At 41.6% G+C, this 14963-nt stretch overlaps 1 protein-coding gene across 7 annotated transcripts in view; it reads left to right on the forward strand.

Moving 5' to 3' along the window:
• LOC105023910 (connector enhancer of kinase suppressor of ras 2) overlaps positions 1 to 14963 on the forward strand; it is a 69665-nt gene that overhangs the window by 32453 nt on the left and 22249 nt on the right. For 4 of the 7 annotated variants that reach the window (XM_010893442.4, XM_010893446.4, XM_010893444.4 and 1 more), the window contains exons 3-7: positions 6101 to 6303; positions 12146 to 12251; positions 13131 to 13172; positions 13325 to 13444; positions 14112 to 14171. In XM_010893442.4, the coding sequence (XP_010891744.1) occupies positions 6101 to 6303; positions 12146 to 12251; positions 13131 to 13172; positions 13325 to 13444; positions 14112 to 14171 (531 nt within the window). The remainder of the gene's footprint in view (positions 1 to 6100; positions 6304 to 12145; positions 12252 to 13130; positions 13173 to 13324; positions 13445 to 14111; positions 14172 to 14963) is intronic. The other 3 variants (XM_010893443.4, XM_034293381.1, XM_034293383.1) reach the window with 1 other exon arrangement.

Genomic DNA, 14963 nt, shown 5'->3' on the forward strand with positions numbered 1-14963 from the left:
TTAAGGTCTGACTCAAACAAAGATTGGAAAAAAACACCAAGCATGTGCATAAAACAATGTAAATATCTAAGAAACATGAGGAAACATTCCCACCTAGAACCAGGTAGGTAGGTTACTGTGTGCAGTCTTTTGCTGCCACTGCAGCTCTTGGTCAGTTAAAATTATAAAGGATTCATAGTTCATCTATGAAACTGAACATTTCGACTTGAGTGCAATAAATCACAACTAGCAGGGGGGCACATGCACAAGAGGGCTGTTGATGGATGCCTGTGAGAGGAATCAATGGCTCTGGTGAAGAAACAGCAGGGAGACCAGGGCAAAATAGGGCTGGAAAAAAAGGCTTGGCCGAGTTGGCACAGAGAATTAACATTCTCTCCAAAAAGAACACCAACCCGGTAGGTAGTTAATCCAGTAGGGGCGGATGGAGATGGATGAAGACTGAGTTCTCTTCTCCATAAATGAATATAGACTGAACAAAATTATAAACGCAACACTTTTGTTTTTGCCCCCATTTATCATGAGCTGAACTCAAAGATCTAAGACTTTCTCTATGTACACAAAAGGCCTATTTCTCTCAAATATTGTTCACACATCTGTCTAAATCTGTGTTAGTCAGCACTTCCCCTTTGCCGAGATAATCCATCCACCTCACAGGTGTGGCATATCAAGATGCTGATTAGACAGCATGATTATTGGCCACTCTAAAATGTGCAGTTTCACTGTATTGGGGGTGTCCGAGAACCAGTCAGTATCTGGTGTGACCACCATTTGCCTCACGCAGTGCAACACATCTCCTTTGCATAAAGTTGATCAGGTTGTTGATTGTGGCCTGTGAAATGTTGGTCCACTCCTCTTCAATGGCTGTGCGAAATTGCTGGATATTGGCAGGACCTGGAACACGCTGTCGTATTCGCTGATCCAGAGCATCCCAAACATACTCAATAGATGACATGTCCGGTGAGTATGCTGGCCGTGCAAGAACTGGGATGTTTTCAGCTTCCAGGAATTGTGTACAGATCCTTGCAACATGGGGCGGTGCATTATCATGCTGCAACATGAGGTGATGGTCATGGATGAATGGCACAACAATGGGCCTCTGGATCTTGTCATGGTATCTCTGTGCATTCAAAATGCCATCAATAAAATGCACCTGTGTTCGTTGTCCATAACACACGCCTGCCCATACCATAACCCCACCGCCACCATGGGCCACTTGACCCACAACATTGACATCAGGAAACCGCTCACCCACACAACGCTATACACGCTGTCTGCCATCTGCCCTGTACAGTGAAAACCGGGCTTCATCCTTGAAGAGAACACCTCTCCAAAGTGCCAGATGCCATCGAATGTGAGCATTTGCCCACTCAAGACGGTTACGATGAGGAACTGGAGTCAGGTCGAGACCCCGATGAGGACGACAAGCATGCCGATGAACTTCCCTGAGACGGTTTCTGACAGTTTGTGCAGAAATTCTTTGGTTATGCAAACCGATTGTTGCAGCAGCTGTCCGGGTGGCTGGTCTCAGACGATCTTGGATGTGGAGGTCCTGGGCTGGTGTGGTTACACGTGGTCTGCAGTTGTGAGGCCGGTTGGATGTGCTGCCAAATTCTCTGAAACGACTTTGGAGATGGCTTATGGTAGAGAAATGAACATTAAATTCACGGGCAACAACTCTGGTGGACATTCCTGCAGTCAGCATGCCAACTGCACGCTCCCTCAAAACCTGCAACATCTGTGGCATTGTGCTGTAGGATGGAACTGCACATTTTAGAGTGGCCTTTTATTTTGGCCAGCCTAAGGCACACCTGTGCAATTATCATGCTGTCTAATCAGCATCTTGATATGCCACACCTGTGAGGTGGATGGATTATCTCAGCAAAGGAGAAGTGCTCACTAAAACAGATTTAGAAAGATTTGTGAACAATAATTGAGAGAAATAGGCCTTTTGTGTACATAGAGAAAGTCTTAGATCTTTGAGTTCAGCTCATGATAAATGGGGGCAAAAACAAAAGTGTTGCATTTATAATTTTGTTCAGTGTAGATTGATATAGTCCCCTATAGTTTTGTGAAATTGATACATTTATCTTTTGACTTTATACTCACAATGTTTAGATTTGAAATCAAACATTTACTGAGGTTAACTTTTTGATTGTCATCTTTTATTTGAGGGTATTTGTATACATATAAGTTTTGCCACTATGAAATAACATATTATACTTAATCCCCCATTTCAGATTACTGAAAGTATTAGGACGGCCTGACAAGTGTTTTGGGTTAGTCAAATATATTTTGTCCCATCATTCGTGCAGGAGTTACAGGGCCAAGAAATGTCTTGTCTTGATTCTAGGCTTTGTGTTTATCTTGGGTCTGCTATTGTCTGACAGTCTGTCAACATGAGGAACGAAGCAGTGGCAATGAAAATCTATAGCCATTATGAGGCACCAAAATCTTTAGAAAAAAACAATTTGGGCAGCCACTCATAGAAAAACAACATTGGCCTATCGGCATAGAATAGTTTGACCAGCAGCTACAGCCCCTCTGAGCAAACCAATGGTAGCCTAACACCATCACTAACACCAATTGGCCCAACCGTCATGCACAAATCACAGGATGGGACAGCTAGTGTTCTGAAGAGAGAATGACCATATTCACTCCATAATAAACAGCAGCCACAAACAGCAAAAGAGAAAACATTTAGTTCACCTGCTGTAATTAGCCAGTAGGGCCCAATCATGACAGGTAGGGCTGCAATGATTTTTCAACCTCGAACCTGTAAAATCTATTGTCTTCTGTTTTTGCCATTGATTAGGCAATAAGCGGGTGAAAGAATCTAAGGTGCAGTAATATTTCAAAGAGAAAAATAATTTAACCATATGCCGCTATATGGGCTCTGAATTGGCTTTTGCCATGGGTACATCTACTAGTACTGGGCATTATGAGGCTTTTTGGCTCTGTTCAACTGAAAGAGCTGGCTCATTTGGCTCTTGAATTGGTCTTTGTTTAAAATGCTTTAAAATAACCCCACAACAATTTTCATAAGTGCAAATATCCAATGAAAAGGCTAAATCATATTCTAGAATTATGTTAGGGAGAGAAATTCAAGTTAACACATCTTACCTTTCCCATTTATTAGATCACCTACTTATTTTAAATTTTTTACTGACGTTACCTTACTGGAAAAATGCATGTGGAGCACCAAGACGTGCCCTTCCAACTATTTATTGATCCTTCAGTGCAGATATACAATATTTAGTGTATTAGCTGATTAGCATAGACTTTGAGATAAAACGATTTGTTCATTTCTCTTTACTTTTTTTACTAGTATGCTAAAAAATTATATAAATTCAATATGCAAAAATGTGTAAGATGTTACTGTGTTACAGTTCATTAAAGGTAATCAGTCAATAGACCGATTCATTAGGCGCTTATCAATGGATTTCACATGACTGGTAATATTAAAATGCCCATATTGAAATGTCTGGGGTCTTCTATTTCAACACTTTACATGTTGTTTATGTTTTTATTTCTTTTGAAAGAAATTGCTTTTTATACATGGATTAATCAGTGATCAAGATATTTTAAATCTGCAGCCCTAATAAAAATAATAAATATAGAAATAAACATTTCCAAAACAAAAATGACCCATTATTGCTTCCCAGTTGCAGTTTAAATGCAACACTGGCACCAAGTTTTGCACAGCCTCTTAATATTTTCATAGATAACTAACAGAAAATGAGCTGCAAAAACACTGTGGCCCAAATGGTGACACTGACTTGAAACTATGTGTTGAAGGCTAATCTTGAAGATTGTTGTTAACAATTTAAACATTCTTCTGTCCAGATTCTGAAGGACTAGCCAATATCTGGCTGATTTACTTAGATCTTTCCACAAAAAGACCACAAAAAAATTTCTGATTTAATGAAATGTTCTCTTTGGTTTTAACCATTTTCTTTCCAACTCAAACTGAATGAATGTAATCAGAAAATCCTACTGCCTAAATTTAATGCTTACTCTAACAATTATTCTAAACGTAAACCTAACTGCACAAGCTGTTTGGTTTTCAAAGATTTTTGATAGTTTGACTATCTGTACTGCATGCGTAGATTGGCATTGGAGCTGTAAAATGAAAGTCTAACCGTTTAATCAGTAGTGATGCTTAAGAGTTTTTACGGCTTAGGAGTGAAGCTGGGATGTACTGTAAATGCACGAATTTGCTCTGACAGCATTTCAGGCTCTTGTTCTATCATGTATGTTTTGTTTTTCTAACCTCTGTGCCTATTTTAGGACATTCATATGTTCTATATTTCCTGTAGGTAGGATTTTCTCTTTGATTATTGATAATTTGTTGTTGACATTCATGTTTGGATTAACATCTGTTTTATGCTGACAACGTTGTGTTGCCCTGTTTGTCTGTTCACCATCCCTGTTCCATCTGCATGCTGGAGGAATAGTCACTTACATTAAAAGAGAAAATAAACATTGATAATCTATGATAATCCCTTGGAATAATTTCCCTGTTCTTTCTCTGCTACCCCACGCACAATGCCCCCCCCCCCCCCCCACACACACACACACACACACACACACTCACTCACACAACACAATCACACGAGCTTCTGGGGTGGTTTGGGTGGGTGTGACACAGATAATAAAGACCAAAGACCAAGAGAATAGAGAAAATGGAGAAGGAGACTGAGGAAGAGCGGGAAGAGAAAGGAAGAGAGTGGAAATTCAGTGGGTGAGATTGATGAGAATCCAAAAACAAATAACACGTTAAGGCGGTATGGAGAGAGGGTGAGGGAAACAGTGATGTATGGAGAGAGGGTGAGGGAAACAGTGATGTATGGAGAGAGGGTGAGGGGGTGAGGGAAACAGTGATGTATGGAGTGAGGGTGAGGGAAACAGTGATGTATGGAGAGAGGGTGAGGGAAACAGTGATGTATGGAGAGAGGGTGAGGGAAACAGTGATGTATGGAGAGAGGGTGAGGGGAACAGTGATGTATGGAGAGAGGGTGAGGGAAACAGTGATGTATGGAGAGAGGGTGAGGGAAACAGTGATGTATGGAGAGAGGGTGAGGGGGTGAGGGGAACAGTGATGTATGGAGAGAGGGTGAGGGAAACAGTGATGTATGGAGAGAGGGTGAGGGGAACAGTGATGTATGGAGAGAGGGTGAGAGGAACACGCCCACTCATCCTCCCTATGTGGGTAAGCCTTGCTTCCCTCCTAAAGCCCCTTATGTAACTGATCAGTCAGTCAGATGTTGCTATATTAAATATGATTACTCATTGGCCAGCCCCCCTCCAAGAAACCCATACATGACGTACGCCCACAGGCCCCCTGCGTGTAGTGAGGCATTGTGGGTAGTGGGTAATGAGGATTCTTTGAGGTGACAGCTGGAGGGGGAGTGGGGGCAGGTCTAATGGGTCAGTGGTTCTGTTAGATCTTCACATGTTTGTCTCAAGTAAGGCAGGCATAAGCAGGCGGGCTAGACTCCCTGGGAGACCCTGTCAATACGACTGGATTTTTAATTACCACGCTTTTCATTCCTGTGCTTTCTCTGTCTGAATGGAAAAAAGCGTGTTATAGTGAATCGTTTGTTTACGCCACATTCACTTTCTTGGAAAGACAATACAAACAAGGGAGTTTAGGTAGCATAAAAAATATACATTCATCCTCTTGACTTAATTACCCAAAGAATATTATCAAACAATATATTTACAGCTCTTTAGGTAGTGGTCTTTTAATTTTCTCTTTGTTTTCTTCTCATATAAAGTTTGACTCACTGGTTACTGTGTACTTTGTTCTTCACATGTTAATATCAAGATCTTTTTTGACTGAATACACACCATGGCAGTGGAATCCCTGTCATTGTGTATAACATTGATTAACATAGCCACAGTTTCATTGGAATTGATATTGACAGAGAAAACCCACTGAGACCTGTTGAGATGCACCTGTTGAGTTGGGAAGCTCCTCTTCCTGCAGTTTGTTAACCAACATGAAATATGCATCTAAGTCCCATATACAATAATAACATTCAGTTAATAAATGATAATGACGACAAGAGTTTTCTGTCTCTCTTTCTCTCCCTCTAAGAATTACGGTCTGGAAACAGAGAATTTGAAGACTCTATCCCATAAGCTGAATGCCTCAGCCAAGAACCTGCAGAACTTCATCACAGGGAGGCGTCGCAGTGGTCACTATGACGGCCGTGCCACCCGCAAGCTGCCCAACGACTTTCTCACCTCCGTGGTGGACCTCATTGCTGCGGCCAAGAGCCTGCTGGCATGGCTGGATAGGTGAGATTTGCAAAGGGCTATGGCACAAATACACACACCCTTTTTCAGGACTCAGGATGTTTAGATATGGGTCCTCTGAAGCGCATCTGATGCCATTCTGGTTCTTATCACGCTGCTCCCTCAACCAGGAAGTCTAGACCGGAATCCTTGGGGAACGTAACTCTGTGGACTTCTACCTTCACTGAGCTCACAGGTGCCTAAGCCATCGCTCGAGTGCAAAAAAGAGGCAAGACAAGCCAATTCAATTATAAACCCTCCAAACCCATACAGTTCTGATCAGTTGCACTGTCCTCTGTGGTACCACTTGGTTAATCTGTAAGCCAGATTTGAACCCTGGGCTCCCAATGACACGGCAAGGCAGTGACTTTACCGCTGTGCCATTCAGGGATCCGATTCTAATTACAAAATCCTGAACACTTAACTCATAACATGTAAGTCCTAACCTCAATAACCCATTGTGTAAACTTTCACCTAACTGTATCTCCTAACCTGTACCTTAAACGTAACCCTATCTTAAATCCCATCTTCAACCCCTAAACCTAACCCATAAGACTAACTCTGAACATTCTTTCATATTACATGTAATGTCAGGTGAAATTTGGTCTTGAAAAGTAAACTCACACAGAAATCAAATTCATTTGGTAGAGGCAAGTGATTGTTTTTTCTGTTTAGTTTATCCCACCTGTGGGAAATTGTTGGTACTTATATAGTAAAATAGCTATTTAACCCATTCTAAGAAGACGAAACCGAAAGTTGTACTTCATTCCATTCCAGATGCAATATAGTTGGCTATATCCGTACCTAAATACATGGTCAGAGACACATTATTAGACACAGAGTGAAACTACTCTCATAGTTTGATTTTCAAATCACAAAGTTCCCTATGTAATTCATTACTTTTGTCCAGATCCATAGGTTATAGTAAAATGTAACATCATTAATTCAGAGGTTTAATGGTCAACGATGGTTCACTGCAAAGCTGAAAGAAGAGGTCTGTTTACGACCAATTAACCACCATACAGTAATGTCCTTACATACTCCTCCAACAGCTGACAAAAAAGATGGGTAAAGCATTGATGTTTTTGTTATTTTTGAGAGGTTGGTCATGAGAGCACTGTTAGGAGAGACTGTTCATGCTCTTCAGGTCCTCTGCAATATGATGCCAGACAGAGTGTATGTACGGGTGTGTGGGTGTATTAAGAGTACCATATGCAATAAACAAACAAACTTTTATTAAGGTTGTATAACTAGTTCGAGTCCCTAGACATGTGCTGTAATTTAAGAACTGAAGAATATCAGCACCATACAATGTAGACACACTGTAAATTAGAAACACTCGAAACCCCATAACTATGTGTTGATACCACGAAAAAGAGTGCATCTAAACTGAGATCTTTCCACCTTTAATGTGACCTATAACGTGAAATATTCAATTGAAAAACAAACTGACATCTTTGAAAGAAAAAAAAGAAAAAAACTCACAATAGCCTGGTTGCATAAATGTGCACACCATTGAACTAATTCTAATGTTGAAGCACCTTTTGATTTTATTACAGCACTCAGTCTTTTTGGGTAGGAGTCTATTTGCATGGCACATCTTGACGTGGCAATATTTACCCACTCTTGTTTGCAAAAGCGCTCCAAATCTGTCAGATTGCAAGGACATCTTCTGTGCACATCCCTCTTCAGATCACCCCACAGATGTTCAATTGGATTCAGGTCTGGGCTCTGTCTGGGCCATTCCAAAACGTTCATCTTCTTCTGGTGAAGCCATGGTTTTGTGGATTTGGATGTGTGCTTTGGGTCGTTGTCGTGCTGAAAGGTGAATTTCCTCTTCATCTTCAGCTTTCTAACGGACGCCTGAAGGTTTTGTACAAAGCCTGCCTGGTATTTGGAACTGTTCATAATTCCCTCCACCCTGACTAAGGCCCCGGTTCCAGCTGAAGAAAAACAGCCCAAAGGCATGATGCTGCCACCACCATGCTTCACTGTGGGTATGGTGTTGTTTGGGTGATGTGCAGTGTTGTTTTTGCGCCAAACATACCTTTTGGAATTATGGCCAAAAAGTTCAACCGTGGTTTCATCAGACCATAACATTTTCCCACGTTCTTTTGGGGGACTTGATGTTTGTTTTTGCAAACTTCAGCCGGGCTTGGATGTTTTTCTTTGTAAGAAAAGGCTTCCGTCTTGCCACCCTACCCCATAGCCCATTCACATGAAGAATATGGGAGATTGTTGTCACATGTAGCACACAGCCAGTACTTGCCAGAAATTCCTGCAGTTCCTTTAATGTTGCTGCAGGCCTCTTGGAAGCCTCCCTAACCAGTCTTTTCATCAATTTTGGAGGGACGTCCAGTTCTTGGTAATGTCTCTGTTGTGCCATATTTTCTCCACTTGATGATGACTGTCTTCACTGTGTTCTATGGTATATCTAATGCTTTGGAAATTATTTTGTACCCTTCTCCTGACTGATATCTTTCAACAATGAGATCCCTCTGATGCTTTGCAAGCTCTCTGTGGACCATGGCTTTTGCTCTGAGATGCAACTAAGAATATGTCAGGTACATACTACTACAACAGCTGAATTTTATTTGTGATTAATCAGAGGCACTTTAAATGCTGGCAGGTGTGTAATGACTTCTGTTTAACATGAGTTTGAATGTGATTGGTTAATTCTGAACAGCCACATCCCCAGTTATAAGGGTGTGTGCACACCTATGCAACCAGATTATTGTAAGGTTTTTATTTTTCATTTTCCCTCTCGAACATTTCAGTTGTTTAACAATTAAATTTTTCACATTATAGGTCACATTAAAAGTGGAAAGATTTCTGACATGATTTATCTTTGTCTAATTTTTTACATCACAAAAACCTGCCATTTTAACAGGGGTGTGTAGATTTTTTATATCCACTGTATATATGTACTGTATTGTGAAAATTTGGCATTGATTTTGAAAATATGACTGATCATGCCATTCATTATCACATAGTTGTTTGGCTCACAACCCTAAGCACTATAGTATGTTTGGAGAGGAGTCAACAAGGCCTATGATTGTACCATTCTGTTGTGACCTACAGTTGAATGGTGTGCAAACTTTTGAGCACAACTGTATGTATGTATATATGTAGACTGAAGTGATAAGTCAAGACCTCTGCAGTGGGTGACCGCTCAACATGATGAAGAAAGAAAACCAAAAAACGAATTGTCTCACAGATATGGGAAACGCTTTTTCTGCAGGTAGGTGTGGATGTGTCAGCGACTGCAGTCTGCAGATGTCTTCACCAGCAGAACTACAAGCTACTTTGCAAGGTGTAAAACCTTTAATTAGCCTCAAAAACAGTATTGCCAAAGGCAAGTTTGCAAAAAGTTGTTTTAGAGAAAGGTATTGAGAACTACCAAATAGCCACAGCATACTACCTCATCTTAGATAGATGCTGGAGGTTGTAATGACTTTGGTCATGTATGGCTGTCCCTCACTCTCTGCTTAAGCAATTGCTTCCAAACTCATTGGATTGCATTTCATCATACAGCACTCAATCTTTACTCTGGACTTCAAAGACAGTTCCACTTCATTTTTTCAGATGCAACCCTCTAATCAAGGACTTATTTAGTATATTTAATGATGAGGTAGAACAGAAAGCCAGTACTCTCCGGCCCTTGATGGGTAAGAGTTGAACAGCCCTAACCTACAGGTGACCCCAGACTGCCTCACATCGTAACTACAGTTTTTCACGGTCAAAATGTTGAAAGTTCTTGAGTGGCCTAGTCAGTGTCTAGATATAAATTCAATTGAAAATGCTTTTAAGCTGCTGATGAGACTTCGGTCAAAATACCTTAAAAACAAACAACAACCATAGATGGCTGCAGTGCAGGCCTGGGTAGAGTACCACAAGAGGCCTTGTGTCTGGTGGGTTCAAAAGGACACAAACATTATTTCAATTATTGCCCACAAATAATATTTGATTAAACCTATTTTGAAACGACAATTAAAGATACTACTGTACATACCATTGTGGTGCACATCCAAGTGCAATGCACCCTCATGTTTTTGGCAACAGCTACTTTTAAATAAAGCTGTATCACTCTGGCATCTTTTAAATGGGCCGTATCGAGCTGGCATCTTTTAAATAGGGCTGTGCCAGGCTGGCATCTTTTAAATGGGCTGTATCAGGCTGGCATCTTTAAAATAGGGCTGTGTCAGGCTGGCATCTTTAAAGTAGGGCTGTATCAGTATGGCATCTTTTAAATGGGCTGTATCAGGCTGGCATCTTTTAAATGGGCTGTATCAGTCTGGCATCTTTTAAATGGGCTGTATAAGGCTGGCATCTTTTAAATGGGCTGTATCAGGCTGGCATATTTTAAATGGGCTGTATCAGGCTGGCATATTTTAAATGGGCTGTATCAGGCTGGCATATTTTAAATGGGCTGTATCAGGCTGGCATATTTTAAATGGGCTGTATCAGGCTGGCATATTTTAAATGGGCTGTATCAGGCTGGCATCTTTTAAATGGGCTGTATCAGGCTGGCATCTTTAAAATAGGGCTGTGTCAGGCTGGCATCTTTAAAGTAGGGCTGTATCAGTATGGCATCTTTTAAATGGGCTGTATCAGGCTGGCATATTTTAAATGGGCTGTATCAGGCTGGCATATTTTAAATGGGCTGTATCAGGCTGGCATCTTTTAAATGGGCTGTATCAGGCTGGCATATTTTAAATGGGCTGTATCAGGCTGGCATTTCACCCATGATGAGCCAGTGGATTAATGCCTGCAGTAAGGGTGTAATCAGCTGCACAACAGTTTCATACACCTTCCATACATGGTTGTATAACACGTCGGAATCAAGTCGTTTATGTTGTCATCAATGGCTGGAGGAATAGACTGCACCCACATTGCCAAAAAAGTACCATCCCAAGAAGAGAACTATGAACATCTTTCCAGTCAGTTTCCACACGGTGTTTTGCAGAAGCTGTGTTATGTGTAAATGATGCTGTTGAATGTGTGGGCAAGGTGGCAGTTGGAATGCACGACTCATTCTGCAGAACATCAGTGGCATCTACACCCACTTCAGGCAGGATGGTTGGGCCTCTTGGATAGAGGTTATAGACTTGAAGGTAAATGAGTCCAAAGAGTCCAATCCAAGAAAGTGTCTAAATAAAAAATGTGTACTGGTGATTCCGAATTTTCTTCCCCAAAATATTTCCTTTTACCAATAATGAGTTAATCGACACATGTCCAGGGAATACCCATTAAAAAGAATGACATTTACAGTATTTAGAAATTCACACAGGGATATATGTTTTTTGGTGTTTTGTACTACTCAAAAAAATTTTGCCATACAGAATTTTAAACACCATTATTGTGTTTTGTACTATACAGAATATTAAACACCATTATTGTGTTTTGTACTATACAGAATTTTAAACACCATTATTGTGTTTTGTACTATATAGAATTTCAAACACCAGATTTGTAGATTTAAAGAAAGGAAACAACACCAAAGGAGAAGGAATGTAACTGCTCTTGATAGGATTCATTTCAGCATAATAGTGTTTTCAACATTTATGGTAGTGGTCCCTGTCAAAGTTTGCTCAACTTTTGAATTAGACATATAACCTACCATGTTATGGTTTGCGAACATCTGGGGAGGATCATGTTTCAACACTCCAGCAAAGTTAAGGTTTGTATACTTTCAGTTGGTAGATGCTCAATTGCGTCTAGTTTTGGCGCTACAAAGCCCTTCATGTTTACAGTTGTTGCTGTCATTTTCATGTATATTACTCACCCACATGTATTGTCCAGTCAAAGGAATAAGAATTAAGAATTATCTAATGGTTAATTCCAGGTGCTACTTCTTTTTCAGGTCCCCATTTGCAGCAGTGGCTGACTACTCCATGACGAGGAACAATGTCATTCAGCTGTGTCTAGAACTCACCACGATTGTGCAGCAGGTAGGCAAGCCATCAGCTTTTGAAAATACAGCTTAACCACTAGCTAACAAAATCACTGTGATGGTTTCCACAATCTGGATATAACAACAGGATTTTTAAACAGAGTTAGTCAACACAGAAGCTGACTTGTCTGCTCTGCTATAAGCAACACCAATGCGCAAACATGCCCAATGAGTAAAGACTGCCTCTGGCTACCCAAATGTAGCCTTGCCCTTTTGTAAAGAGCATGACAGCTTGCCTGCCTACCTACCCAACAGTATGTGCATGCAAGCTGGGAGACTGTGGACGTATTTCTTTCCGTTGGTCTCAGCTGAACTGTTTCAGTGTATATAAATAGGGGAGGCCTGTGACGGTGTTGTGTGCAGGCATCCATCTTTACTAGAGCAGGACGAGGTAGGAGGTCTCCAGGGACGGGGGGACGGGGGGACGGGGGGGGGGGGGGGGGGGGGGGGGGGGGGGGCTCCATCTTTACTAGCCCTTGGTCCTGCAGGGATTGGCAGGGGGGGCTGTGTGTGTTCAGACATCCAGGCACATACGAGAGGTCCTGGTCCAAGGCAGGGGAGGTGTTACGTAAGAGGAGCAGGTAGAGGAGCGGAGGTTTCATCTGTCCGTGGAGTCTAGCTGATGTCATGGAGATATTGCAGGTAGAGGAGAGAGCAAGAGAGGGAGGGCTGCACCCCCACCCCCCCGGCACAGTGACTCATGGTGGATTGTTTTTAAAAACGGTGTTTTTATGTCTGTGTGTGTGGGATGGGGGACATCTGTGCTAAACCCTTTTGTCCTTTGCATTAAGCTGCCTTGTTATAACTGGAATAATAAGCACTTGTGTGACGGGTTCTCACGCGGTGACCTCTGCCTCCATCTCCCTCTGTTTGGCAGGACTGTTCTGTGTACGAGACAGAAAATAAGATTTTGCATGTGGTGAGTGGGCTCACTTACTTTCATTCCCTTCAATGCATCCAAACAGAATTAGAAACCCCCCATAACTGAGTTACTGTCTGGGCAACTCATCCCTGATCCATCAGAATGACTGTGTCCTTTCTTTCCCTTCCCTCCATCCTTCCTTTCTCCAGTGTAAGACGCTTTCTGAAGTGTGTGATCACATCATCTCTCTGTCCTCTGACCCAATGGTGTCCCAGTCAGCCCATTTGGAGGTGGTTCAGCTGGCCAACATCAAGTCAACAGAGGGACTGGTAAGACCCCAGAGGTTCTCTGACATACAAACTAGAAAGTCTTCTTCTTCATTTAATTTCTCTCTTTCACTCTCTTACAAATATAAAATATGCACTCTTTCTGGATGTTAGATCACACTTATGGGTGATACATCACACTTTCAGGATGATAAATCCCTCTTTCTGGATGAAGTCTGCTGTACACTATGTGGACATAAACCATTATCTAAATCCTCCGTGTTTGCTCCGTTTCCTCAGTTACACACATAAATGCACAGGGCACACAGATGTCCACAGAGCTGCTCACATACAGTATGGTCACTACAACTCAAACGGAGGAGTCGGACAAAAATAAACGTCTTTTCTCAGTCCGACAAAGATGCACTGAGTGTGTGTGTGTGTTTGTGAGTGGGTGTGGATGTGGGTGTGTGTGTGCGCGTGCCTATTTGTTATTCACTCACAGTCCCTCTGAGGGCTTGAGAGTGTGGATTGGATATGTTTGTCTTTTGGCCTTTCTGTTGGTGATTGTGTCCAATTGAATATTTAGATGGATTTCTGGGTATATATTATTTATCTTGGTACTGCATGTATGAATGTGTTTGATTTCCAGTGTGTACTCCACATGGATTGGCAAACTTCTGCGTTTTTAGGTTATGTCTCTAAGCTACCATGCTTTTCCTCCTTATAGGGCATGTACATTAAATCGACATATGACGGTCTGCATGTCATCACTGGAACAACAGAAGGAGTGAGTATCCGACAACAACATGCTCAGTCAGGACTATGAAAACCTCTGGCATGTAGAACTGTCACATGGTACAGAGAGAGAAGTGTCATTCAGGGCTGTGTCCCAGTGAACATAAATAAGGACATTAAACAGCATCAGAGAAGTGTCATTCAGGGCTGTGTCCCAGTGAACATACATAAGGACATTAAACAGCATCAGAGAAGTGTCATTCAGGGCTGTGTCCCAGTGAACATACATAAGGACATTAAACAGCATCAGAGAAGTATTATTCAGGGCTGTGTCCCAGTGAACATACATAAGGACATTAAACAGCATCGGAGAAGTGTTATTCAGGGCTGTGTCCCAGTGAACATACATAAGGACATTAAACAGCATCAGAGAAGTGTCATTCAGGGCTGTGTCCCAGTGAACATACATAAGGACATTAAACAGCATCAGAGAAGTGACATTCAGGGTTGTGTCCCAGTGAACATACATAAAGACATTAAACAGCATCAGAGAAGTGACATTCAGGGCTGTGTCCCAGTGAACATACATAAAGACATTAAACAGCATCAGAGAAGTGACATTCAGGGCTGTGTCCCAGTGAACATACATAAAGACATTACACAGCATCAGAGAAGTGACATTCAAGGTTGTGTCCCTGTGAACATACATAAGGACATTAAACAGCATCAGAGAAGTGTCATTCAGGGTTGTGTCCCTGTGAACATACATAAGGACATTAAACAGCATCAGAGAAGTGTCATTCAGGGTTGTGTCCCTGTGAACATACATAAGGACATTAAACAA

Source organism: Esox lucius, chromosome 7 (assembly GCF_011004845.1).
Source record: "Esox lucius isolate fEsoLuc1 chromosome 7, fEsoLuc1.pri, whole genome shotgun sequence".
In the NCBI taxonomy this organism is placed as follows: domain Eukaryota; kingdom Metazoa; phylum Chordata; class Actinopteri; order Esociformes; family Esocidae; genus Esox; species Esox lucius.